We start from the raw sequence: 25,245 nt of genomic DNA, 5'->3' as shown, positions 1-25,245 counted from the left end.
CAAGAGAGAAACGCATGATTACTGCTTGAAAACAATAGAGCCCTACGTGGTTACATAAGGGTCCACGAGGAGACCGCGTGCACGGGGCAGTGATTGGATAGTCGGGCTGGACTGCTTACATGTATATATTGCCAGAGCTTGCTTGAAAGGGGGGACCCTAATAAAGAAGTTTGCCACTCATCACGTTTGTGGGTCGTTCTTGCTGGCGAGAGCGACATATGGTGCCGAAACCCGGGAATTGTCCGCATCGCAAAACGGAGATTGAGATAGAGCAATGATAAGGTAAGGAGTGCACCAATAACTGTCCATTGACAGGGAAGTTCCCTGGAGACGATCGGAGGTTAGGCGGCTTGTGACAATCTGCAGGAACGATACAAGTAAAGGTTTCCTCGGGATGGGGAACGAGCTTAGTAGACGTAGAATGGAAGATCCCCTAAAAGACGTTCTCAAGATGAACGGTACCCCCTTAAAGGCAAAAACAGCCCGGGCCTTCTTGAAAGAAGTGGGAGAGATTGCCCCCTGGTTTATAGAAGAAGGGCTCCTAAATGTGCCACAATGGGAACACCTGGGCGAGGACTTAAAACGCTGCCCCTCTACATCCCCGGGGACTCTCGCTGTGTGGTCCCTGGTGAAAGTATGTTTGCAATCCCCCTGAGAGCCCCTGCAGCGAGCAGTACTACAGGGAGGGGAAGTTTTTGAGCAAGTGAAAGAAGAATCCCGTAAGGGCTCCTCCCGAGACTCTGACTCCGAAAGCGAAAGCTCAGAAGGGATGTCAGAAAGCGAGTTGCAGGAGCTAGGAAAGATAGAGGCAAACAACAAGAAGGAGGAATCTCCTGGTCTCCAGACAGACTTGGAAGCCATGAGGCAACGACTTGAGGATAAGGAGGCGGAATTGCAAAAAGCATTAGGAGAGTTAAGAGTGCAGGGAGAAGTAATGGCGCAGCTGAGAGCAGGGGCGGAAGCCGCAGTGGTGGCGCAGTCGAAATTAAAAACGGAAGTTATGCCGCTTCCGCATTCTAGCCCCACGGCGCCACCCCATAAGTGGCCCCCGCCTTATAAGCCCAGCTGCACCAAGACGTGCTATTGTTCGGGCTGCACCGCGGAAAATTGGAGAGAGGTCCTTGGCCCGGGAAAAGGCTTTTTTCCAGTGTTAGAAGATCAGAATCAGCAGAGGTACCACCAGCCACTAGATTTTAAGTTGGTAAAGCAGCTGAAGGAGGCAGTTAGCGGCTATGGGCCCCAGGCAGCCTTTACGGTCTCCCTTGTGGAGTCACTGGGAGCACTCTACCTCGCTCCCGAGGATTGGGCCAACTTGGCCAGGGCGGTATTAAGTGGAGGACAATATCTAGAATGGAAAATCCAAAATCAGGACAATTGTCAGGACACAGCACGGAGAAATGCAGCCGCAGGTAACCCGCAATGGAATTTAGAAATGCTGACGGGCACGGGGCCATACCTCGGGGCCCAAATGCAGAGTACATACCCTCCTGCGGTGTATCAACAGATAGCCACGGCGGCCCTCAGGGCTTGGAAGACTCTGAGAGGGGCAGGAGACTTGCAAGGCCAATTATCCAAAGTATTGCAAGGACCCAATGAGCCCTATGCTGATTTTGTGGATAGATTAATGCAGACCGCAGGCAGAATGTTCGGGGATGTTGATACAGCAATGCCACTTATCAAACAATTAGCCTACGAGAATGCCAATAAATGGTGTAGGGAGGCTATCAGACCCTGGAAAGCAAAGGACCTATCAGCTTATATCAAAGTTTGCAGGGATATAACGGGACCCATAATTCAGGGACAGGTCATGGCAGCGGCTTTCGCACAAGCCATGCAGGGTCAGGGAGGAGCCTGCTCTAAAGGATGCTTTCAATGTGGCCAGGAAGGACAGGTTAAGAGGGATTGCCCGCAGCGTGGAACCCAGGCTGGGAAGGTATACCCAAAAATACCGCCAGGGGGCTCAAACCCTCAGCTTTGTCCACGATGTAGGAAAGGAAATCACTGGGCACATGGATGTCGCTCCGTGCCAGACATTGAAGGGAACCCGTTGCCTCCTAACAACTGGGGGAATTCAAAAAACGGGAGGCAGGGCCCCACCCCCCGGGGCCCGAATCAAATGTTCGGGGTGGCAATGTCCCTACCTACCAAGCCGCGATGTGTTTTCCCACCTTCCAATCAGGAGGGCCAATCCACGCAGGGCCCAGGAGAGCCACAACAGGTTCCGCCGGACTTGACGTCTGTGCCACCACCCGAATGGTCCTAACGCCTGAAATGGGGGTGCAGGCCACGCCATCTGACCTGCATGGAGGGCCTCCAAAAGGAACGGTGGGGCTCCTCCTTGGTCGGAGCTCCTCCACTATGCGGGGCCTTCAGGTCCACCCGGGAGTCATTGACCCCGATTTTGAAGGGGAGGTTAAGATTCTGATTTCATCCCCGAGGGGTATTAACATTATAAATCCAGGGGATAGAGTCGCACAGCTCCTAATATTGCCCAGCGATCACGAAAAATATCCATCCACAGGCCAGGCGAGGAAAGGTGGCCTAGGATCCACAGGATCTTCCCTCGCGTGCCTTACCATGGGCATGAAAGAGAGGCCCATGCTTAAATTAAGGATTAGAGGAAGGCCATTTTGGGGGCTCCTAGATACAGGAGCAGATAAAAGTATTATCAATCATCTAGATTGGCCAAAAGCCTGGACCCTAGTTAAGGCTAATCAAACCCTCCGAGGATTAGGGGTAGCTACCAGCCCAGATATTAGTGCCGCATCCTTAGATTGGGAAGATGAGGAGGGACATAAAGGAATTTTCCAACCGTATGTTTGTGCCACCCCCATTTCTCTGTGGGGACGCAATGTGCTGGAGCAGATGGATATTAGACTTACTACTGAAAAACTGTATAGTGAGGCCTCCCAAACCATAATGAGGAACATGGGATATAAGCCTGGCCAAGGCCTTGGAGCCAAGGGCCAGGGAGATCCCGATACCCCTTCCATGGGAGGTCAGGGTTTTTCCTAGTGGCCACTGAGGCAATTCGAATAACTTGGAAACAACAGGAGCCGCGCTGGGTGCCTCAGTGGCCTTTAACAAAAGACAAGTTACAAGCGGCAAGAGAATTAGTCCAAGAACAACTCAAAGCAGGACATATTCAAGAATCCACGTCCCCGTGGAATACTCCCATATTTGTGATAAAAAAGAAATCAGGCAAATGGCGATTGCTACATGACCTGAGACAAATTAATGATCAAATGCAGGTCATGGGACCCATTCAGTTGGGGCTCCCAGTAGTGACAGCGTTACCCAAAAATTGGCCCTCTATCATAATCGATATCAAAGACTGTTTCTTCTCCATTCCTTTACACCCTGTGGATATGGAGCGCTTTGCCTTTACTCTGCCATCAATTAATCATGCTGAGCCAGATCAAAGATATGAATGGAGAGTACTCCCTCAAGGGATGGCTAATAGCCCCACCTTATGTCAGTTGTATGTGAGTCGAGCATTGGAACCTTTTCCAAAAGCATTTCCAAACCTACTTTGTTATCATTATATGGATGACATCCTGATCTGTGGGCCAAATGAGAGGTCTCTTCCCTCGGCTCTAACTTTTCTACAGAAGCAGTTGGCAGAGTGGGGACTAACTATATCCCCTGAAAAGATCCAAGCAGGAAACCTACAGAGATACCTTGGTATGCAGCTCTCTAACGCAGCAGTAAAACCTCAATTGGTACAGATCCGTAGGGATCACCTGCACACATTGAATGACTTCCAGAAACTTCTAGGGGACATTAACTGGATCCGACCATATATAAAAATCACTACAGCAGAATTGAAACCCTTATTTGATATCCTGCCTGGAGATTCTAGATTAGACTCCCCAAGAACTCTTACCCCAGCTGCCATTAGATCATTGCAGTTGGTTGAAAGCAGACTAGCCTTAACAGCAGCAGATAGATGTGACCTGGAAAAGCCTATAAATGCCATAGTTATCCCATCCCCTGGATCACCCACAGGAGCCTTATGGCAAGGAGGACCCCTGCTATGGATCTACCTACCCCATAATCTTAGCCGCGTCATCACCCCGTATGCTACAGCTGTAGCTATGGTGGCAAGCAAAACACTCAAAGCTAGCATACAAGTCCTCGGAAGACTGCCCGATGTATGTATAATCCCTTATGACAAAACCCAAATGAACATTCTGACGCATGAAAATGATGATTGGGCCATTTTGATGGTTGCCTACCCTGTTACATTTGATAACCATTATCCCTCACACCCCCTAATTGGGTTCTACAAAAATACACCCCTCATTTGGCCTAAATCCTGCCGATTGGAGCCATTGGTCGGGGCCCTCACAGTGTTTACAGATGGTAGTAAATCGGGAACTGGCGCCTACGTGGTGGAAGGAAAGGTAATTCCGGTTGTTGTGCCATCGACCTCAGCTCAAAAAACAGAGTTGTTGGTAATTATGTGTGTTCTACAAAGGTTTCAAAATCAGCCTATCAACATTATTTCAGACAGTAAATATGCAGTTGCAGCTACCAGATCTATTGAAACTGCTATTATCTCAGCCAGTCAATCAGAAATTTCCTCCCTGCTGACTGAATTGCAAGACCTCATACTCTCCCGTGGTGCCTCTTTTTATATCGGACATCTCAGAGCACACTCAGACCTTCCGGGACCTATGGCTGAGGGAAACCGAATGGCTGACGCGGCCGCACGCTTTTATGTTTGTAGCGCTCTGGAAGATGCTAAAAGATTTCATGAAAGATGGCATGTCAATGCCCTAACATTAAAGGCACGCTTTCACATCTCAAGAGCTGACGCACGAGACATCGTAAAGTCTTGTGGCAATTGTGTGGTGCACTTGCCCATGCCCTCCTTAGGGGTAAATCCTAAAGGGCTACTGCCTAACCATCTGTGGCAAATGGATGTAACACACGTTCCCTCCTTCGGGCAGCAAAGGTATGTCCACTTGAGTGTGGACACCTGCTCGGGGGTTGTTAGTGCCACCCCCTTATGCGGGGAAAATGTCAAAAACGTGATGACCCACTGCCTATGCAGCTTTGCCTGCTGGGGAGTACCTAAACACTTGAAAACAGACAATGCCCCTGCTTACACTTCTGCAGGCTTTCGCAACTTTATGGCCTGCTTTAATATTCAGCATACCACAGGAATACCATACAACCCACAAGGACAGGGCATCATAGAATGCGCGCACCTAACCTTTAAAACCACCTTGCAAAAAATACAAAAAGGGGGAATTGGAGAGGAATATCGTACACCCAATGACCTCACCAATCTGGTCACCTTTATTTTAAATTTCCTCACGGTTGACAAGGACGGCACTTCGTCCGCCGAACGTCATTGGGGCCAACAGAAAATGCAGCAGTCAATGGTGAAATGGAAAGATGTCTTTACTGGCTTATGGAAGGGACCCGACCCGGTGCTTAGGTGGCACCGAGGTTCCCTTTGTGTTTTCCCACAGGATGCGCCTGCTCCACTCTGGGTGCCGGAACGTCTCACCAGGCTTGTGGCCGTGGAACCTGTGGAGGGTGCTGGTGATGGTGACGATAGCGACGATGACTGTCCTGCAGCCTGTTCCCATGAAGGCGGAGCCAGTTCAACTGTGGTTGAGACAAGAGACTGCCCAGCTTCAAGCCCTTCTTCAAATGGCTCAGCATAGAGTGCAATCTTCTCACCCTAACTCATGTTTGCTACTGACGCTTATTTTAATGCAACACGTGTTGGCAATCCAGGGCTCTTTATATTGGGCATACGTCCCCGATCCACCCCTGTTACAGCCCGTGGGATGGGATATGAGCCCTCTTCCTGTGTATGTCAATGATACTGTCTTGCTAGGCCCTCCCTCTTCTGTTCATCTCCGGCCACAGCAGGCTGCCATATCCTACAGGGGCTATTCTGATGTATATCCCATATGCTTTGCGATGAAGCGCACAATACCACGCTGTTTGAGTGTTTCCCCGCGAACTGGTTACAATGATGTGAGTATAGCTAGCCTTGACACTACCAATAGCACCATAGTGACCTCTGGTATAGCCCCACGGGATATTCCACTTTGTGCAACTAACTTAAGTATCGCTAAGGGGATTGGAGTACCCTGGAGGCTCTGCCAAGGACAAAATGCTACTAAGTACTCACTAGAGGATAGATTTAAGCTCTGGGACTGGGGGCCTGTAATATCTTCCGGATGTCCTGAATGCCGTCCGAAAATACCCCCAATTCTCACTGCTCAGTGCGGCTACCTGGTGCAAACTGAGATATGGAAACTTATTGCCGCTTTTGGAAACGCCTCCATCTTTGTCCCGCAAACCAGCAACGCTAAGACCATATTTGGATATGAGAATATTGGACAGATACTCAGATATCCCCAAGCCTGCGTGCCCCATCCATTCATGCTGGTTGTAGGAAACCTTACAGTAAAAAAGGATAACGCCACTTATCATTTCTCTTGTTATAACTGTACCCTAACCAATTGTATTCGAGGAATGTTGCCAGGCGATGGATTACTAGTAGTAAAACAGCCCCCATTTGTTATGATCCCAGTTAATATTTCCAAACCATGGTATTCTGACCCCGGTTTAGAATTGTGGGAGCACGTACAGGCTGCCCTAAGTCGACCCCGACGAGAGCTAGGACTGTTGATACTCGGGATAGTCTCCTTAATCACCCTAATTGCAACAGCTACCACAGCGTCTGTGTCCCTTGCTCAGGCTGTGCATGCTGCTGATACTGTGGACCAGCTCGCACATAACACTTCTGTCGTGCTAGGAATTCAGGAAGATATAGATAAAAGGATTGAAACCCGGTTAAATGCACTATATGATACTGTTAGATTTCTAGGGGAGGAAATTCAGAGCTTAAAATTGCGCACCAGGATCCGGTGTCATAGCGATTATCACTGGATTTGTGTAACCTCTAAGAAATATAATGCCTCTGAGACTTCTTGGGAACGAGTACAACGCCATCTCGAGGGGGTATGGTCTAACTCCAATCTATCCCTTGATCTGTTGCAATTACATCAAGAAATATTAGACATTGAGGAGGCTCCTCGTGCCAAGTTAACTGTTGCTCAGCTTGCTGAAAGCTTTTTGAGCTCTTTATTCTCTCACTTCCCTTCCCTGACGCACACATGGTATGTTGTAGGAACAATTGTAGGAGTACTAGTGGTAATTGTTCTTTTCATGTGCCTCTTGCCTTGTGCACTTAAAATTATATTCGCAGAAGTTTATAAGGTGAAAGCTATCATACGTAACCACCAGCTAGTCACCCGCGGTGGGCTCAGAGTGTCACCTTGAACGCCACTCAAGTATCTCTTGGCTCCGTCAGCGATTGGGTTAGTATGTTATAACAATCAGTCTCATTCCTCAAAAACTGGGCAGGCATAGGAGCCCTGATTATGTTGATGATTCTGGCTCAAGTACTCCTTCTAAAATGCATCTGTAGAATTGCGTGACAACAGCGGCTATAGCAACGGGCTTTGGCCTAAGCCATGATGGCTCTGGAGGCAGGTACCTCCCCCCAACTATGGCTTGGTATGCTGGGTCGGTAGCCAAAGACGGGTAAGACTGATCCCTCACCATAGCAACCTGACAGGGGCTCCTCGACCAGGGGGAGTACCCGATGACGGGTAAGCATGTGTGCTGAGGATTGGCAACCTAAGACAGGCACGATCCCTGCCATATAAACAAATAAAAAAAGGGGGAGCTGTGGAGAGCCATCCAGCAAATGCAAGGAGTTACATAGACGGAAATGCCTGAAGGTTGAGGAAGTGAGAATGATTGGCTAGGTAGGGTATGGGTGCGCTCGTGGCTGACACATGAACAGCACCAGGAGCCAAGAGAGAAACGCATGATTACTGCTTGAAAACAATAGAGCCCTACGTGGTTACATAAGGGTCCACGAGGAGACCGCGTGCACGGGGCAGTGATTGGATAGTCGGGCTGGACTGCTTACATGTATATATTGCCAGAGCTTGCTTGAAAGGGAGGACCCTAATAAAGAAGTTTGCCACTCATCACGTTTGCGGGTCGTTCTTGCTGGCGAGAGCGACACTTTACCTCTTTGGTTAGGTTTATTCCCAGGTATCTTATGGTTCTTGGTGCTATAGGAAATGGAATCGATTCTCTAATTTCCCTTTCTGTATTTTCATTGTTAGTGTATAAGAAAGCCACTGATTTCTGCACATTGACTTTGTATCCTGCCACGTTGCTGAATTGCTGTATGAGTTCTAGTAGTTTGGGGGAGCAGTCTTTTGGGTTTTCCATATAAAGAATCATGTCTTCTGCCAAGAGAGAGAGTTTGACTTCTTCATTACCAATTTGGATACCTTTGATTTCTCTTTGTTCTCTGATTGCTGTTGCTAGGATTTCTAATACTATGTTGAACAAGAGTGGTGAAAGTGGGCATCCTTGTCTTGTGCCTGACCTCAATGGGAAGGCTGCAAGCTTTTTCCCATTGAGGATGATATTTGCTGTGGTTTTTTCATAGATAGATTTAATGTGGTTAAGGAATGTTCCCTCTATCCCTATACTTAGAAGCATTTTAATAAGGAAAGGATGCTAGATTTTGTCAAATGCTTTTTCTGCATCCATTGAGAGGACCACGTGGATCTTCTCTCTTCTCATATTAATTTGTTTTATCACATTTATTGATTTGTGAATGTTGAACCATCCTTGTAGCCCAGGGATGAATCCCACCTATTCACGGTGGACAATCTTTTTAATGTGTTGTTGGATCCTTTTGGCTAGGATCTTGTTGAGAATCTTAGCATCCATATTCATCAGTGGTATTGGTCTAAAATTCTCCTATTTGGTACGGTCTTTGCCTGGTTTGGGGATGAGGGTAATTCTGGCTTCATAGAAAGAGTCTGGAAGTTTTCCTTCTGCTTCAATTTTTTGAGACATCTTCAGGAGAATAGGTGTTATTTCTTCTTTGAAGGTTTGGTAGCATTACCCAGGGAATCCGTCAGGTCCTGGGCTCTTGTTTTTTTGGAGGTTTTAGATCACTGCTTCAATCTCGTTATTAGATTTCGGTCTATTCAGGTTGTCAATTTCTTCCTGTTTCAATTTTCGTAGTTTATAGTTTTCCAAGAATGCATCCATTTCATCTAGGTTGCTAAGCTTATTGACATATAACTGTTGTTAATAACTTCTGATGATCGTTTCTACTTCCTTGGTGTTAGTTGTGATCTCTCCCTTTTCATTCATAATTTTATGAATTTGAGCTTTCTCTCTTTTCTTTTGGATTAGCGTGGCCAGTGGTTTACCAATCTTATTGATTCTTTCAAAAAACCAGCCTCTAGTTTCATTGATATGTTCTACTGTATCTCTGCTTTCTACCTAATTGATATCAGCTCTAATATTGATGTTTTCCCTTCTTATGTATGGAGTTGGTTTGATTAGTTGTTGATTCTCCAGTTCTTTAAGGTGTAGACACAGCTGGTGTGTACTGGATTTTTCAATTTTTTTGAGGGAGGCTTGGATGGCTATGTATTTTTCTTTTAGGACCACCTTTGCTGTATCCCATAGGAGTTGGACTGAAATGTCTTCATTATCATTGGCTTCCATGAATTGTTTCAGTTCTTCTTTGATCTCCTGGTTGATCCAAGCATTCTTAAGCAAGATGGACTTTAGCTTCCAGGTGTTTGAGTTCCTTTGGAACATTTCCTTGTGATTGAGCTCGAATTTCAAAGCATTGTGATCTGAGAATATGCAGGGAATAATCTCAGTCTTTTGGTATCGGTTGCTTCCTCATTTGTGTCCCAGTGTGGTCTATTCTGGAGAAGGTTCCGTGTGCACTTGAGAAGAATGAATATTCTGTTCTTTTAGGGTGGAATGTTCTGTATATCTCTATGAGGTCCATCTAGTCCAAATGCTCTTGTTTCTTTATTGATTTTCTGCTTCGATGATCTGTCCTATTCTGAGAGAAGCATGTTAAGATCTCCTATGATTAGTGTATTCATATCAATATGACTCTTTATCTTGATTAACAGTTTTCTTAAGTAATTGGCTGCTCCCATATTGGGAGCATAGATAGTCCCTTGGTGGATAGTCCCTTTAAGGATTATGTAGTGTCCTTCTGTATCTCTGACTACAGTCTTTAGTTTGAAGTCTTATTTATCTGATAGGAGAATCACTACCTCAGCCTACTTTTGAGGCCCATTGGCATGATAGATGCTTCTCCATCCCTTCACTTTCAGTCTGCGTGTACCTTTAGGTTCAAAATGGGTCTCTTGTAGACAACATATGAATGGGTCCTGTCATCTTCTCCAATCTGCAACCCTGTGCCGTTTTATGGGTGCATTTAGACCATTCACATTGAGAGTGATTATTGATAGATACCTTTTTATTGACATCGAGTTACCTTTGAAGTCATTCTTTCTGTACACTGTCTCTATATTTCTGTTCAATGCTATTCTTGGGGTTTTTCTTCTTTTATAGAACCCCCCTTAATATTTCCTGCAGTGTCGGTTTGGTGGTTGCCTAGTCTTGTAAGCCTTGCTTGTCTTGAAAACTCTTTATCTCTCCATGCGTTTTGAATGTCAGTCTTGCTGGATAAAGTATTCTTGGTTGCATATTATTCTCATTTAGTGCCCTGAATATATCTTGCCAGCCTCTTCTGGCTTGCCAGGTCTCTGTGGAAAGGTCTGACGTTATTCTGATGGGCTTCCCTCTGTAAGTAAGGAGCCTCTTTGCCCTGGCGCCTTTCAAAAGATTGTACCTACAATTATAATTCCTCAATTTGTCTATCAGGTTTCGTGATGTTTTTTGTAATGTATAATCTTGGGTGGAGACCGTTCAGCCTCTAGTACATGAACGCTGGTTCCATTTGCAAGATTGGGAAAATTTTCATGAAGGACTTGTTCCACTATACCTTCTAGACTTCTTTCTTTCTCCTCCCCTTCAGGGATTCCAATAATTCTGATGTTGGAATGCTTCATGGCATCATTTATTTCGCTGATTCTGTTTTCATGGTTTCTAAGCAGTTTGTTCCAGGCTTCCTCCTGATCCTTTCTCCGTATCTGTTTGTCTTCCAGATCACTAATTCTATCTTCTCTCTCAGTTTCCCTAGCTTTGAGATAGTTTAGATTAGATTGGAACTCATTGAGAGCATTGTTAACCTCCTCCCTGGTAGCTTTAAGCTCCGCCCTAATATTGTGAACATCCTGTCTGGTCTCTTTCAGTTCGGCTCTAATCAATTCCATTGGTCATCCATGAATTTCTCTAACCTAGCTATTGCCTGGATAATTGTTAGCCTGAATTCTCTGTCTGACATATTGTCTATGTTGATAGCCATTAGCTCTGTTGCAGAAGGTCCATCCTCTGTATTTTTCTTCTGTTGGGCATTCCTCCTCTTAGTAATTTTGGTGGGAGATGATTGAACAGATGTAGCTGGATGTATCAACTGTGGTGCAGTCAAGGTGCATCCTGGAACACTTCTGAGCAATCAAGATTCTCCACCCAAACGAGAGAGAAAGGAAAAAAAAAAGAAAAAGAAAGAAAAATGAAAGAAGAAAGAAAGAGAGAGACAGGAAAGAAAGGGAAGTTAAAAAGAAGGTTCAGCTCAGATGGGCCCCAAGGTAAGATTTATGAAGTAGACAAACAAAAAGAGATAAAAAGACTGAGACAAGTGTATGAAAAGATGAAAAAAATGTATATATATGCAAATAAAGAAAGAACTTCGTCAAAAGAACCTCAAGTGTAAAATTTATATGCTATCAGGACAAACACAGATACACTGGTGGAAGAAGATGGGAGAGTTCTTATAATTTCTCAGTCTATGCAAGGAAGATTCTTTTGATTCTTCCTGGATGTATCTTGATATCTTTGTTAAAGGACTCAACTTTCCAAAGATAAAGGGGATTAAAAATTGGTTTACCGGGGGGAGGAGTCAAGATGGCGGAGAAGTAGCAGGCTGAGACTACTTCAGCTAGCCGGAGATCAGCTAGATAGCTTATCTAAAGTTTGCAAACACCTGAAAATCCATTGGCAGATTTAAGAGAAGAAGAACAGCAATTCTGGAAACAGAAAAACAACCACTTTCTGAAAGGTAGGACCGGCGGAGAAGTGAATCCAAAGCGACGGGAAGATAGACCCCGGGGGGAGGGGCCGGCTCCCGGCAAGCCGCGGAGCAATGGCACACAAAATCAGGACTTTTAGAAGTCTGTTACGCTGAGGTACATTGCTGTAGAGGCTACCCGGGGCAAAGCCTACACGGGGTCAGCGTGGCCTCAGGTCCCGCAGGGTCAAAGAAGGATCGGGGGTGTCTGAGTTTCACAGAGCTTGCGGGTATTGGAACGGGATAGCCATCTACAGAGACAGAACTGACAGTAAGCTCGCAGCTCGGGGTGACCTTGAACTGGTCGCAGACTCGGTGAGCTCAGAGTGCGACCGGAGGTCAGGCAGACAGGAATAACTGGGCGCTGTTCTCTGAGGGCGCACTGAGGAGTGCAGCCCTGGGCTCTCGACTCCTCCGGGCCAGAGACCAGGAGGCCTCCATTTGTATTCGCGACCTCCGGAACTCTATGGAAAGCGCTCAGGGAACAAAAGCTCCTGAAAGCAAACACGAGCGGATTACTCACCCTGGCCCCGGGTAAGGGTGGTGTAATTCCGCCTGGGGCAAAGACACTTGAGAATCACTACAACAGGCCCCTCCTCCAGAAGATCAACAAGAAATCCAGCGGAGACCAAGTTCACCTACCAAGGAGTGCGGTTTCAATACCAAGGAGAGCAGCAGAATTCCATAGGAGGAGAAAGCCAAGCACAGAATTCCTGGCTTTTTCCCTGTGATTTTTTTTTAGTCTTGCAGTTAATTTAATTTTTTTCTTTTTCATTTTTTTTTTTTTTCTCGCCTTCGGGTAAAATTTTTTTTTTAACTGTTACCTTTTCCTTTTTTAACGATTTTTTACTAGTTTATCTAATATATATATATTTTCTTTTTTACATTTTTCTTAGGTGTTTTCTTTTTTTTAAATTCTTTTTTTTCTCTTTTTTTTCTTTTATCTTATTTTTTTTTCTTTCTTCCTTATTGAACCTCTTTTTATCCCCTTTCTCTCCCCTCAGGATTTTGGATCTCTCCTAATTTGGTTAAAGCATATTTTCCTGGGGTTGTTGCCACCCTTTTAGTATTTTACTTGCCCGTTCATATACTCTTATCTGGACAAAATGACAAGACGGAAAAATTCAACACAAAAAAAAGAACAAGAGGCAGTACCGAAGGCTAGGGACCTAATCAATACAGACATTGGTAATATGTCAGATCTAGAGTTCAGAATGACAATTCTCAAGGTTCTAGCCGTGCTTGAAAAAGGCATGGAAGATATTAGAGAAACCCTCTCGAGAGATATAAAAGCCCCTTCTGGAGAAATGAAAGAACTAAAATCTAACCAAGTTGCAATCAAAAAAGCTATTAATGAGGTGCAATTAAAATGGAGGCTCTAACTGCTAGGATAAATGAGGCAGAAGAAAGAATTAGTGATATAGAAGACCAAATGACAGAGAATAAAGAAGCTGAGCAAAAGAGGTACAAACAGCTACTGGACAACGAGGGGAGAATTCGAGAGATAAGTGACACCATAAGATGAAACAACATTAGAATAATTGGAATTCCAGAAGAAGAAGAAAGAGAAAGAGGAGCAGAAGGTATACTGGAGAGAAGTATTAGGGACAATTTCCCCAATATGGCAAAGGGAATGAGCATCAAAATTCAGGAGGTTCAGAGAATGCCCATCAAAATCAATAAGAATAGGCCCACACCCCATCACCTAATAGTGAAATTTAGCAGTCTCAGTGACAAAGAGAAAATCCTGAAAGCAGCCCGGGAAAAGAAGTCTGTGACATACAATGGTAAAAATATTAGATTGGCAGCTGACTTATCCACAGAGACCTGGCAGGCCAGAAAGAGCTGGCATGATATTTTCAGAGCACTAAAAAAGAAAAACATGCAGCCAATAATACTATATCCAGCTAGGCTATCATTGAAAATAGAAGGAGAGATTAAAAGCTTCCAGGACAAACAAAAACTGAAAGAATTTGCAAATACTGAACCAGCTTTACAGGAAATATTGACAGGGTCCTCTAAGCAAAGAGAGAGCCTACAAGTGGTAGATCAGAAAGGAACAGAGACCATATACAGTAACAGTCACCTTACAGGCAATACAATGGCACTAAACTCATATGTCTCAACAGTTACCCTGAATGTGAATGGGCTAAATGCCCCTGTCAAAAGACACAGAGTATCAGAATGGATAAAAAAACAAAAACCCAATTATATGTTGCCTCCAAGAAACTCATTTTAAGCCCGAAGACATCTCCAGATTTAAAGTGAGGGGGTGGAAAAGAATTTACCATGCTAATGGACATCAGAAGAAAGCAGGAGTGGCAATCCTTATATCAGATCAATTAGATTTTAAGCCAAAGACTATAATAAGAGATGAGGAAGGACACTATATCACACTCAAAGTATTTGTCCAACAAGAAGATTTAACAATTTTAAATATCTATGCCCCCAACGTGGGAGCAGCCAACTATATAAACCAATTAATAACAAAATCAAAGAAACACATCAACAATAATACAATAATAGTAGGGGACTTTAACACTCCCCTCACTGAAATGGACAGATCATCCAAGCAAAAGATCAGCAAGGAAATAAAGGCCTTAAACGACACACTGGACCAGATGGACATCACAGATATATTCAGAACATTTCATCCCAAAGCAACAGAATACACATTCTTCTCTAGTGCACATGGAACATTCTCCAGAATAGATCACATCCTCGGTCCTAAATCAGGACTCAACAGGTATCAAAAGATTGGGATAATTCCCTGCATATTTTCAGACCACAATGCTCTAAAGCCAGAACTCAGCCACAAAAGGAATTTTGAAAAGAACCCAAACAGATAGAGACTAAACAGCATCCTTCTAAAGAATGAATGGGTCAACCGGGAAATTAAAGAAGAATTGAAAAAAATCATGGAAACAAATGATAATGAAAATACAACAGTTCAAAATCTGTGAGACACAACAAAGGCAGTCCTGAAAGGAAAATATATAGTCTTACAAGCCTTTCTCAAGAAACAAGAAAGGTCTCAGGTATACAACCTAACCCTACACCTAAAGAGCTGGAGAAAGAACAAAAAAGAAACCGTAAGCCCAGCAGAAGAACAGAAATCATAAAGATCAGAGCAGAAATCAATGAAATAGAAACCAATAAAACAGAACAAATCAACGAAACTAAGAGATGGTACTTTGAAAAAATTAATAAAATTGATAAACCCCTGGCCCGACTTATCAAAAAGAAAAGAGAAAGGACCCAAATAAATAAAATCATGAATGAAAGAGGAGAGATCACAACTAACACCAAAGAAATACAAACTATTATAAGAACATACTATGAGCTACTCTACGCCAATAAATTTGACAATCTGGAAGAAATGGATGCATTCCTAGAAACATATAAACTACCACAACTGAACCAGGAAGAAATAGAAAGCCTGAACAGACCCATAACCAGTAAGGAGATTGAAACAGTCATTAAAAATCTCCAAACAAACAAAAAGCCCAGGGCCAGACGGCTTCCCGGGGGAATTCTACCAAACATTGAAAGAAGAACTAATTCCTATTGTCCTGAAACTGTTCCAAAAAATAGAAATGGATGGAAAACTTCCAAACTCATTTTATGAGGCCAGCATCACCTTGATCCCAAAACCAGACAAGGATCCCACCAAAAAAGAGAGCTATAGACCAATATCCATGATGAACAGAGATGTGAAAATACTCAACAAAATACTAGCCAATAGGATTCAACAGTATATTAAAAAGATTATTCACCACTACCAAGTGGGATTTATTCCAGGGCTGCAAGGTTGGTTCAGCATCCGCAAATCAGTCAATGTGATACAACACATCAATAAAAGAAAGCACAAGAACCATATGATACTCTCAATAGATGCTGAAAAAGCATTTGACAAAGTACAGGATCCCTTCCTGATCAAAACTCTTAAAAGTGTAGGGATAGAGGGCACATACCTCAATATCATCAAAGCCATCTATGAAAAACCCACCGCAAATATCATTCTCAATGGAGAAAAACTGAAAGCTTTTCCGCTAAGGTCAGGAACACAGCAGGGATGTCCATTATCACCACTGCTATTCAACATAGTAGTAGAGGTCCTAGCCTCAGCAATCAGGCAACAAAAGGAAATTAAAGGCATCCAAATCGGCAGAGAATAAGTCAAATTATCACTCTTCACAGATGATATGATACTATATGTGGAAAACCCAAAAGACTCCACTCCAAAACTGCTAGATCTTATACAGGAATTCAGTAAAGTGTCAGGATATAAAATCAATGCACAGAAATCAGTTGCATTTCTCTACACCAACAGCAAGACAGAAGAAAGAGAAATTAAGGAGTCAATCCCATTTAAAATTGCATCCAAAACCATAAGATACCTAGGAATAAACCTAACCAAAGAGACACAGAATCTATACTCAGAAAACTATAAAGTACTCATGAAAGAAATTGAGGAAGACACAAACAAATGGAAAAATGTTCCATGCTCCTGGATTGGAAGAATAAATATTGTAAAAATGTCTATGCTACCTAAAGCAATCTACACATTTAATGCAATACCTATCAAAGTACAATCCATCTTTTTCAAAGAAATGGAACAAATAATTGTGAAATTTATATGGAACCAGAAAAGACCTTGAATAGCCAAAGGGATATTGAAAAAGAAAGCCAACATTGGTGGCATCACAATTCCGGACTTCAAGCTCTATTACAAAGCTGTCATCATCAGGACAGCATGGTACTGGCACAAAAAGAGACACATAAATCAATGGAACAGAATAGAGAGCCCAGAAATAGACCCTCAAATCTATGGTCAACTAATCTTCGACAAAGCAGGAAAGAATGTCCAATGGAAAAAAGACAGCCTCTTCAATAAATTGTGCTGGGAAAATTGGACAGCCAAATGCAGAAAAATGAAATCGGACCATTTCCTTACACCACACACAAAAATAGACTCAAAATGGATGAAGGACCTCAATGTGCGAAAGGAATCCATCGAAATCCTTGAGGAGAACACAGGCAACAACCTCTTCGACCTCTGCTGCAGCCACATCTTCCTAGGAACAACGCAAAAGGCAAGGGAAGCAAGGGCAAAAATTAACTATTGGGATTTCATCAAGATCAAAAGCTTTTGCACAGCAATGGAAACAGTTAACAAAATCAAAAGACAACTGACAGAATGGGAGAAGATATTTGCAAACGACATATCAGATAAAGGACTAGTGTCCAGAATCTATAAAGAACTTAGCAAACTCAACACCCAAAGAACAAATAATCCAATCAAGAAATGGGCAGAGGACATGAACAGACATTTCTGCAAAGAAGACATCCAGATGGCCTACAGACACATGAAAAAGTGCTCCATATCACTCGGCATCAGGGAAATACAAATCAAAACCACAATGAGATATCACCTCACACCAGTCAGAATGGCTAAAATCAACAAGTCAGGAAATGACAGATGCTGGCGAGGATGCGGAGAAAGGGGAACCCTCCTACACTGTTGGTGGGAATGCAAGCTGGTGCAGCCACTCTGGAAAACAGCATGGAGGTTCCTCAAAATGTTGAAAATAGAACTGCCCTATGACCCAGCAATTGCACTACTGGGTATTTACCCTAAAGATACAAACATAGTGATCCAAAGGGGCACGTGCACCCAAATGTTTATAGCAGCAATGTCCACAATAGCCAAACTGTGGAAAGAACCTAGATGTCCATCAACAGATGAATGGATCAAGAAGATGTGTTATATATAAACTATGGAATACTATGCAGCCACCAAAAGAAATGAAATCTTGCCATTTGCGACAACATGGATGGAACTAAAGCGTATCGTGCTTAGCGAAATAAGTCAAGCAGAGAAAGACAACTATCATATGATCTTCCTGATATGAGGAAGTGGTGATGCAACATGGGGGCTTAAGTGGGTAGGAGAAGAATAAATGAAACAAGATGGGATTGGGAGGGAGACAAACCATAAGTGACTCTTAATCTCAGAAAACAAACTGAGGGTTGCTGGGTGGAGGGGGTTTGATAGAAGGGGGTGGGATTATGGACACTGGGGAGAGTATGTGCTTTGGTGAGTGCTGTGAAGTGTGTAAACCTGGTGATACACAGACCTGTACCCCTGGGGATAAAAATATATGTTTATAAAAAATAAAAAATTAAAAAAAAATTGGTTTACCTATAGGGGTAGTATTGATTGGGGAAAGGGGATTACTTTGAAGTTTAACTCTATATGAATATTAGAGGATAAAAATAAAAGGAATCAACTAAACTAAACTAAAATTTTAAAAAAAGGAATTCAAAAAATAAAAATACAAAAGAAAAACATAGGTGTATGTATCAAATAGTTCAGGTTAGAAAGGTATTATGGAATTTGATGTACTGTACAACTCGGTGTGATGGTAAATAGGTTAAAAATATTACCTGTGTGTCAAAAAAAAAAAAAACAAGTACTGGAATAGTGGGAACGAGTGAACAATACAAGTTTTCCTATGAAGTAGTGGTTGTTCTCTTGTAGTCCTTTTTTTCTCTCTCTCTCTCTCTTTTTTTTTTTTTTTTCTTGGTTTGTTTTCTGGAGGAGGGGCCTGCCACGTGGGTTCTCAGTCAATGATGTTTCCAGAGTTAAGTCCTCTGGCCCCCCTCAATGGGGTGGACTCTGAGGAAACTAGTTTTTTTCAGGCTTTGTTCTCTGGCGGATTTTATGCTTGTTCCCTTTTTCTTCTCTCACCTTGACTGCCCTTGATGGTTTTTGTAGTTTTAGAGGAAAACAAACCACACCCTGATCTCCCTCTCAGAGAGAAGCCTCAGTCTGGGTGCAGAGCTGCAATAAGTTCCCCCTTGGCCACTGGCAGAGCAGGTTCCAAGTTGCAGAACCTGGGGGCGCAGGATCTTTTGCTTGTACCCAAAGCCAAGGCAGTGGCAGCTGTCTGGGTGCTCCCAACCGCCAGAGAGGTTCCTAGCAGCGATCGCACTTTGAGATTTTGCCACTGGCCCTTGCTGGGAGTGCCCGGCTTGTGCTTGTGCGCACCTCTTTCAGAGGCGGCTATGGGTCAGGCGCGCGACTTGGGCACTGAGAACGGGGCGCTGGTCCGTAAGCACCATGCTGGGCTTTTGCCCACCTCTGTCAGGGAAGAGTTTGGGGTGCGCGGCTTAGGCTTTGAAACAATGGCGTGGCTCAAAGAGCGCCAGCCGGGCCTTTGTAACTCAGGGGAGCATGAGGGATGTGCTCAGGTATCTCATGCTTTGTAGTAGGGCTTGCGCGTTCTGCAGACTGGCGTGGCTCCCATCCCCTCACAGGAACTAGAACCCATGCATTCTTGGGTGCGCTGGCGGCTTAGGGACCAAGAGCTGGTTTCTCCACTGCACTGTCTCTGCCTCAGTGCCTGGGAGGCTGTCCTGGGTCCAGTGACTTAAACCCCTGTCCCTAGCCGCCCCAATTACCACAATTTCCCCCCGTGATCCTTTTCTCTTTTGGAGTGCTTTCAACCAGTCTCCATGTTAATACTGGTCCCCAGACGCAGGGCACTTTTGCTCGTATTGGGGTATTACTTTCCAACAGGTCGCCTCTGGTGGCTCCCTCCCCCTTTTGTTTATCTTCAGATATCAGTCCTTCCTTTCCCATTCTGCTTTACCTGCCCACTGGTGTCTTCTGCCCCTGTAGAGATCCAGACGTGTTTAATTCTGATCTCAGGTCGATTTCATGGTTGATCAGAGTTCTTTGGTAGGTAATCAGCTCACCTTGGGGTACTGGCTGAAAAGGTGCCTCCTCCTACTCCCCCGCCATCTTGTCCCCCCCCCCCGAAGAGTTTTAATAAGAAAAGCATGCTTTATTTTTTCAAATGTCTTTTCTGCACCAATTGAGAGGATCATATGGTTCTTGTCTTATGTTTTATTACTGTGTTCTGTTACATCAATTTGTGAATGTTGAGCCACCCTTGCATCCCAGGAATAAATCCCACTTGGCAGTGATGTATAATGCTTTTAAAGTACTGCTGGATCCTATTGTACTGTGGGATATTTTGAGCATTTTGCCATCCATGTTCTTCAGGAATATGGCTCTGTAATTTTAATTTTTGTTAGGTCTTTGCTTAGTTTTGGGGCCAGGGTGATGCTTGACTCCTAAAGTGAATTTTGAAATTGTCCTTCTGTTGCTATTTTTTTAAGTAGCTACAGTACAATGGGTATGATTTCTTCTTTAATTTTTTTAAATTCTTGGTATAATACCTCTATGAGGCTAACTGGCCCTGAACTCTTGTTTTTTTTTGGGCGGTTTTAGATTACTGATTCAATTTCATTATTGGTTATTGGTCTATTCCGATTTTTTATTTTTTCCTCTTTCAGACTAGGTAGTTTTTTTTTTTTAGATTTTTTTAAAGATTTTATTTATTTATCAGAGAGAGAGAGGGGGAGAGAGCGAGCACAGGCAGACAGAATGGCAGGCAGAGGCAGAGGGAAAAGCAGGCTCCCTGCTGAGCAAGGAGCCCCATGTGGGACTCGATCCCAGGACGCTAGGATCATGACCTCAGCCGAAGGCAGCTGCTTAACCAACTGAGCCACCCAGGCGTCCCTTTTTTTAGATTTTTTTTTTTTTAAGATTTTCAGACTAGGTAGTTTTTAAGTTGCCAGGAAGGCATCCATTTCTTACAGGTTGCTTAATTTATTGGTATACAGTTGGTGGATTTTTTTTTGAGGTAATTATTTCTAATAATTGTTTCTATCTCCTTGGTGTTAGTCATGATCTCTCCAATTTTATTTACAATTTTATTAAATTGGGTCTTTTCTCTTTTCTTTTGAATAAGTTTAGCCAGTGGCTTATCCATCTTATTAATTCTTTCAACGAAACAGCTTCTAGTTTTGTTGATCTGTTCTACTGTTTTTTTCTGGTTTCTATTTCATTGATCTCTGTTCTAGTCTTTTATTTCATTTCTCCTGCTTGGTTTAGGTTTTCTTTGCTGTTCTTTCTCCAAATTCTTTAGGTATAAGTTTAGCTTGTTCATTTGGGATTTTTTTTTCTATTTTTTTCAGAGAGGCTTGGATGGCTATGTTTTCCCTCTTACCATCTTTGAGTATCCCATATGTTTTGGACCAATGTGTTTTCATTCTCATTAGTTTCCATTAATTGTTTAAATTGTTCTTTAATTTCCTGGTTGACCCAATCATTCTTTAGCAGGATGCTCTTAAAGTCCAAGTGTTTGAATTCCTTCCATTTTTTTCTTGTTATTAGGCCAGTTTCAAAGCATTGTGATGTGATAACATGCAAGAGATAATCTCAGTCCTTTGGTGTGGCTAAGACCTGCCTTGTGACCCAGTATATTGTGTATTCTTGAGGAAGTGCTGTGTGCTAGTGAGAAGAATAAGTATTCTGTTGTTTTAGGGTGGAATGTTCTCTATATATCTACAAAGTCCATCTGGTCCAATGTGTCATTTATAGCTCTTGTTTTCTTCATTGATCTTATTCTTAGATAATCTGTCCATTGCTGAGCGAGGAGTGTTGAGGTCTCCTTCAATCAGTGTATTATTATGAATATGATTCTTTATTTTCATTAATAGTTTATTTAGTTGACTTCTCCCAATCTGGGGGCATAGATATTTAAAATTATTAGATTTTCTTTTTGGATAAACACCTTAAGTATGATAGTGTCTATCTCTACATCTGTTACTACAGTATTTTGTTTAAAATCTAACTTGTCTGATATGAGAATTTCTACTCCAACTTTCTTTAGAGGGCCACTACTATGATACATCATTCTCCAGCCCCTCACTTTCAACCTGGAGGTGGCCATAGGTTCAAAATGAGTCTTTTGTAGACAGCATATAGATGGGCACTGTCTTTTTACCCAATCTGAAACCCAGTGCCATTTCACAGGAGCATTTAGGCCATTCATGTTGAGAATAACTATTGGAAGATACTGATTTATTGCCATCATATTGTCTATAATGTCCCTGTTTCTATAGATTGCCTCTGTAAAATTCTGATCTATATTAGTCTTCTTTTATAGAATCCCCCTTAATATTTTTGGCAAGGCTGGCTTGTTGACAGATATTCTTTCAGTTTCTGCTGGCCCTGGAAGCTCCTTGTTTTTCTATCTGTTCTGAATGATAGCCTTGCTAGATAAAGTATACTTGGCTACATGTTCTCATTTAGTGCCAGGTCTCTGTTGACAGGTCTGATGTTATTCTGATTTTCCTTTCTCTGCATGTAATAAACCTCTTAATCCTTGGTGCTTTCAGGATAGCTACCTTGTCCCTAAGATTTGCAAGTTTTATTATTATATCCCATGTGTTTGTCCATTTTTATTGATCTTAGGAGGGGTCCTCTCTGCTTCTTGGACATGAATGCTTATTTCCTTTCCTATATTAGGCAAGTTCTCCGCTATGATTTGTTTAAATATACCTTCTAATCCTCTCTCTCTTTACCCTTTCAAGGATCTCAGTAATTCAGACATTGGAATGTTTCAAGGTATCATTGATCTCTCTGAGTCTGTCTTATGGGCATCCAGTTCATAGGGCATTTCAGTTTTTCCTGTGTGTTAGAGAATACTTCTTCCCAAAATTACAGGGAAAATAAAACTTGTATATATAAAGGTAATATTGAGTGGGGGAAAAGGCTACAATAAAACATATATCTGAAAAGACAGAGGTGTGTAAAAGTATAAGTTAATAAGCTACTGTGAAATATAAGTTTATATACTAAACATCTAGTTGAAATGACAAAAGGAAAGGGAAAAAAACTAGAAGAAGCAGAAGAGAAAGAATGAGACAATGCTTAGAGCTCCATATAAAATTTACATTGGGTTGGGATTTTAAAGCATTATGGGGTCCATATGGTTGTCAGCCTCTTGTTCTTTCAGCCTTTGTTCTGGGGGAGAAACCTGTGGCACTATTTCTCAGGAAATCCTGCTTGGGCAGAATTGCTCTGTCCCCTGTTCGGGGGATGAGCTCCATCAAAACTTGTCTTTTGAGTTTTTGTTCTTTACCAGCTTTCCCTGCCACTTCTAATGGTCAAAGCAAAAATGGTCACACCCAAACCTCTGTCCCACAGCAAAGAAATCACAGTCTGCTCTCTTCACTAAATTCTCCAGGGCAAAAAGCCTCTGTTTCTGTATGCACCATTGAAAACTGCAGCCTTCTGCAATGCATGCCCACAGTGACTTTCTCCGAGATTGTCCTAGGGACCCTGGCATATCCCTACCCTTTGTAATTCTAAAACCATGAACAGCCATGGGCTCCCAAGCATAAAGTAAACTCCTGAATTCTGTCTGAGCACTGCTCTAGGGCACTTTCCCAGGTGCTATGGCTCTGCAAGATTTTGCCTGGTACCCAACATAGGGGACTTTCATGCTCTGGTGTTATATCACTTTGCAAGAACCAGCTTATCTAAAACCCCACCCTTTTCTGTCTATCTTCCAATATATCCCCACAGATTCATGACTCTGTGCATCTTACCATGCAAAAAGTAGTCACTATTCTGTTGTTAGAGATACAGATTATATATTCTTTCATCTTGGGCTGGTTTTGTGGCTGTTCAGAATGGTTTGGTGGATATCCAGATAAATTCAGGGGACCAGTTGAAACAGGGTCTCATACTTCTCTACCATCATCCCTGTCCATCCAGGCTCAGTATTTTAGCTCCTAGACTTGAAAATATAAGTCTTCTTTAGAAAATCAATGCCTTCCTGACATAAATGATATGAAGAAAGATGATCTGATTTTGACATTTTTAATTCAAATTCAGTAAGTCAAAATATAGTACATCAGTTTAAAATAAATTTTGCTTTGTTTGTATATGTATATATATCAAGGACCTAATTTTTATATAGTTAAACACATTGATGTAACTCAGCTTCTAAGAACTTTAACTATGCATGATACAATACAAGACAAGACACTAACATAAATTACAAATTATTTGAATAGTGTTCTCTTGTTTGCTTACATTGGTGTCATGTGGCATAAAGACACACATCATATCCTTGCAATAGATCAAAATATTTATTATCCTAATGAATCAATAATAAATGTGGGGTACTTATTTTGAATTTTGAAGGTGAGAATAATTTGGAAAAAGTTGAAACTAATTTTATGTCCAAGTCTATTGTTTTAAATGGCAGATGAAAAATTTGAAAAATATTTTATCATTATCAAGCACGTGCTTATCAATAAAAATGTAATTTAAATAGACCATGGCAAATGATAAAAACTGTCATCTATTTATTCATTTACAGTGTCACTCCACTTTAAAATTATGAACATCTGGAATACCACCTCAGATTTCATTCTTCTAGGACTCTTCAACTACACAAAATCCCATCTATTTCTCTTTATTATGGTTCTGACAATTCCCTTCACCTCCCTCATGGGCAATACACTCATGATTTTCCTGATTCAACAGGATATTCGGCTCCACACACCCATGTACTTCCTACTGAGCCAACTCTCCCTCATGGACATGATGCTGGTCTTTACCATTGTGCCCAGAATGGCAGCTAACTACATTACAGGTAAGAAATCCATCTCCCTTGCTGGCTGTGGGTTACAGATCTTCTTCTTCCTCACTTTGGGAGGGGGTGAGTGCTTCCTCTTAGCAGTCATGTCCTATGACCACTATGTGGCTGTTTGCCACCCACTGAGATACCCCATTCTCATGAACTGGAAATTATGCCTGAGAATGATATGGGTTCTTGGTTCCTGGGGGCAGCTGGTGGGCTCATGCAGGCCACTGCTACCCTGAGCTTCCCATTTTGTGATGCACATGAGATAAATCATTTCTTCTGTAAGGCCCCTACTCTGATGCATTTGGCTTGTGCTGACATATTTGCTTTTGAGTATGTGATGTACAGCTGCTGTGTATTAATGCTCCTGGTCCTATTTTCTCTCATCCTGATTTCCTATAGTTTCATCTTAGCTGAAGTTCTCCAGATGCATTCTAAAGAAGCTCACAAGAAGACATTTGCCACCTGCTCTTCGTATCTCTCTGTGGTGGGACTCGTTTAGTGAACAAATAAAATAAAATTAAAACAAAAAAACAAACAAGAAGATCTACTTCTTGTTGAATTTCTACTATACTTCTGTTGAATTTATCTCAACCCTGAATGTCACACTATAGAATTTCTAATTGAGCTCCACAATTAATTGCATTTTAA

The 25,245-nt window shown here is 42.6% G+C and overlaps 1 protein-coding gene and 1 pseudogene across 2 annotated transcripts in view; both read left to right on the top strand.

Annotated features, from left to right (window-relative positions):
• The window catches only part of LOC309861951 (endogenous retrovirus group K member 25 Env polyprotein-like), a gene marked incomplete at its 3' end in the record, with an annotated part of 106,892 nt that extends 99,578 nt beyond the window's left edge, over window positions 1-7,314 (top strand). Inside the window, exon 2 of the mRNA XM_082725221.1 lies at window positions 5,450-7,314. Coding sequence (XP_082581347.1) covers window positions 5,485-7,314 — 1,830 coding nt within the window. The 5' untranslated portion in view covers window positions 5,450-5,484. The remainder of the gene's footprint in view (window positions 1-5,449) is intronic.
• A 17,237-nt stretch (window positions 7,315-24,551) lies between these two features.
• The window catches only part of LOC309861950 (olfactory receptor 2L5-like), a 58,007-nt pseudogene continuing 57,313 nt past the window's right edge, over window positions 24,552-25,245 (top strand). The window contains exon 1 of the transcript in view: window positions 24,552-24,669. The product of the transcript in view is annotated as an olfactory receptor 2L5-like (transcript). The remainder of the gene's footprint in view (window positions 24,670-25,245) is intronic.

The sequence above is a fragment of the Mustela nivalis genome (genome assembly GCF_964662115.1).
Source record: "Mustela nivalis genome assembly, chromosome: 3".
Classification (NCBI taxonomy): Eukaryota; Metazoa; Chordata; class Mammalia; order Carnivora; family Mustelidae; genus Mustela; species Mustela nivalis.
Note: the sequence above shows the minus strand (reverse complement) of the source record. Positions and strands in the feature narration are given on the sequence as shown.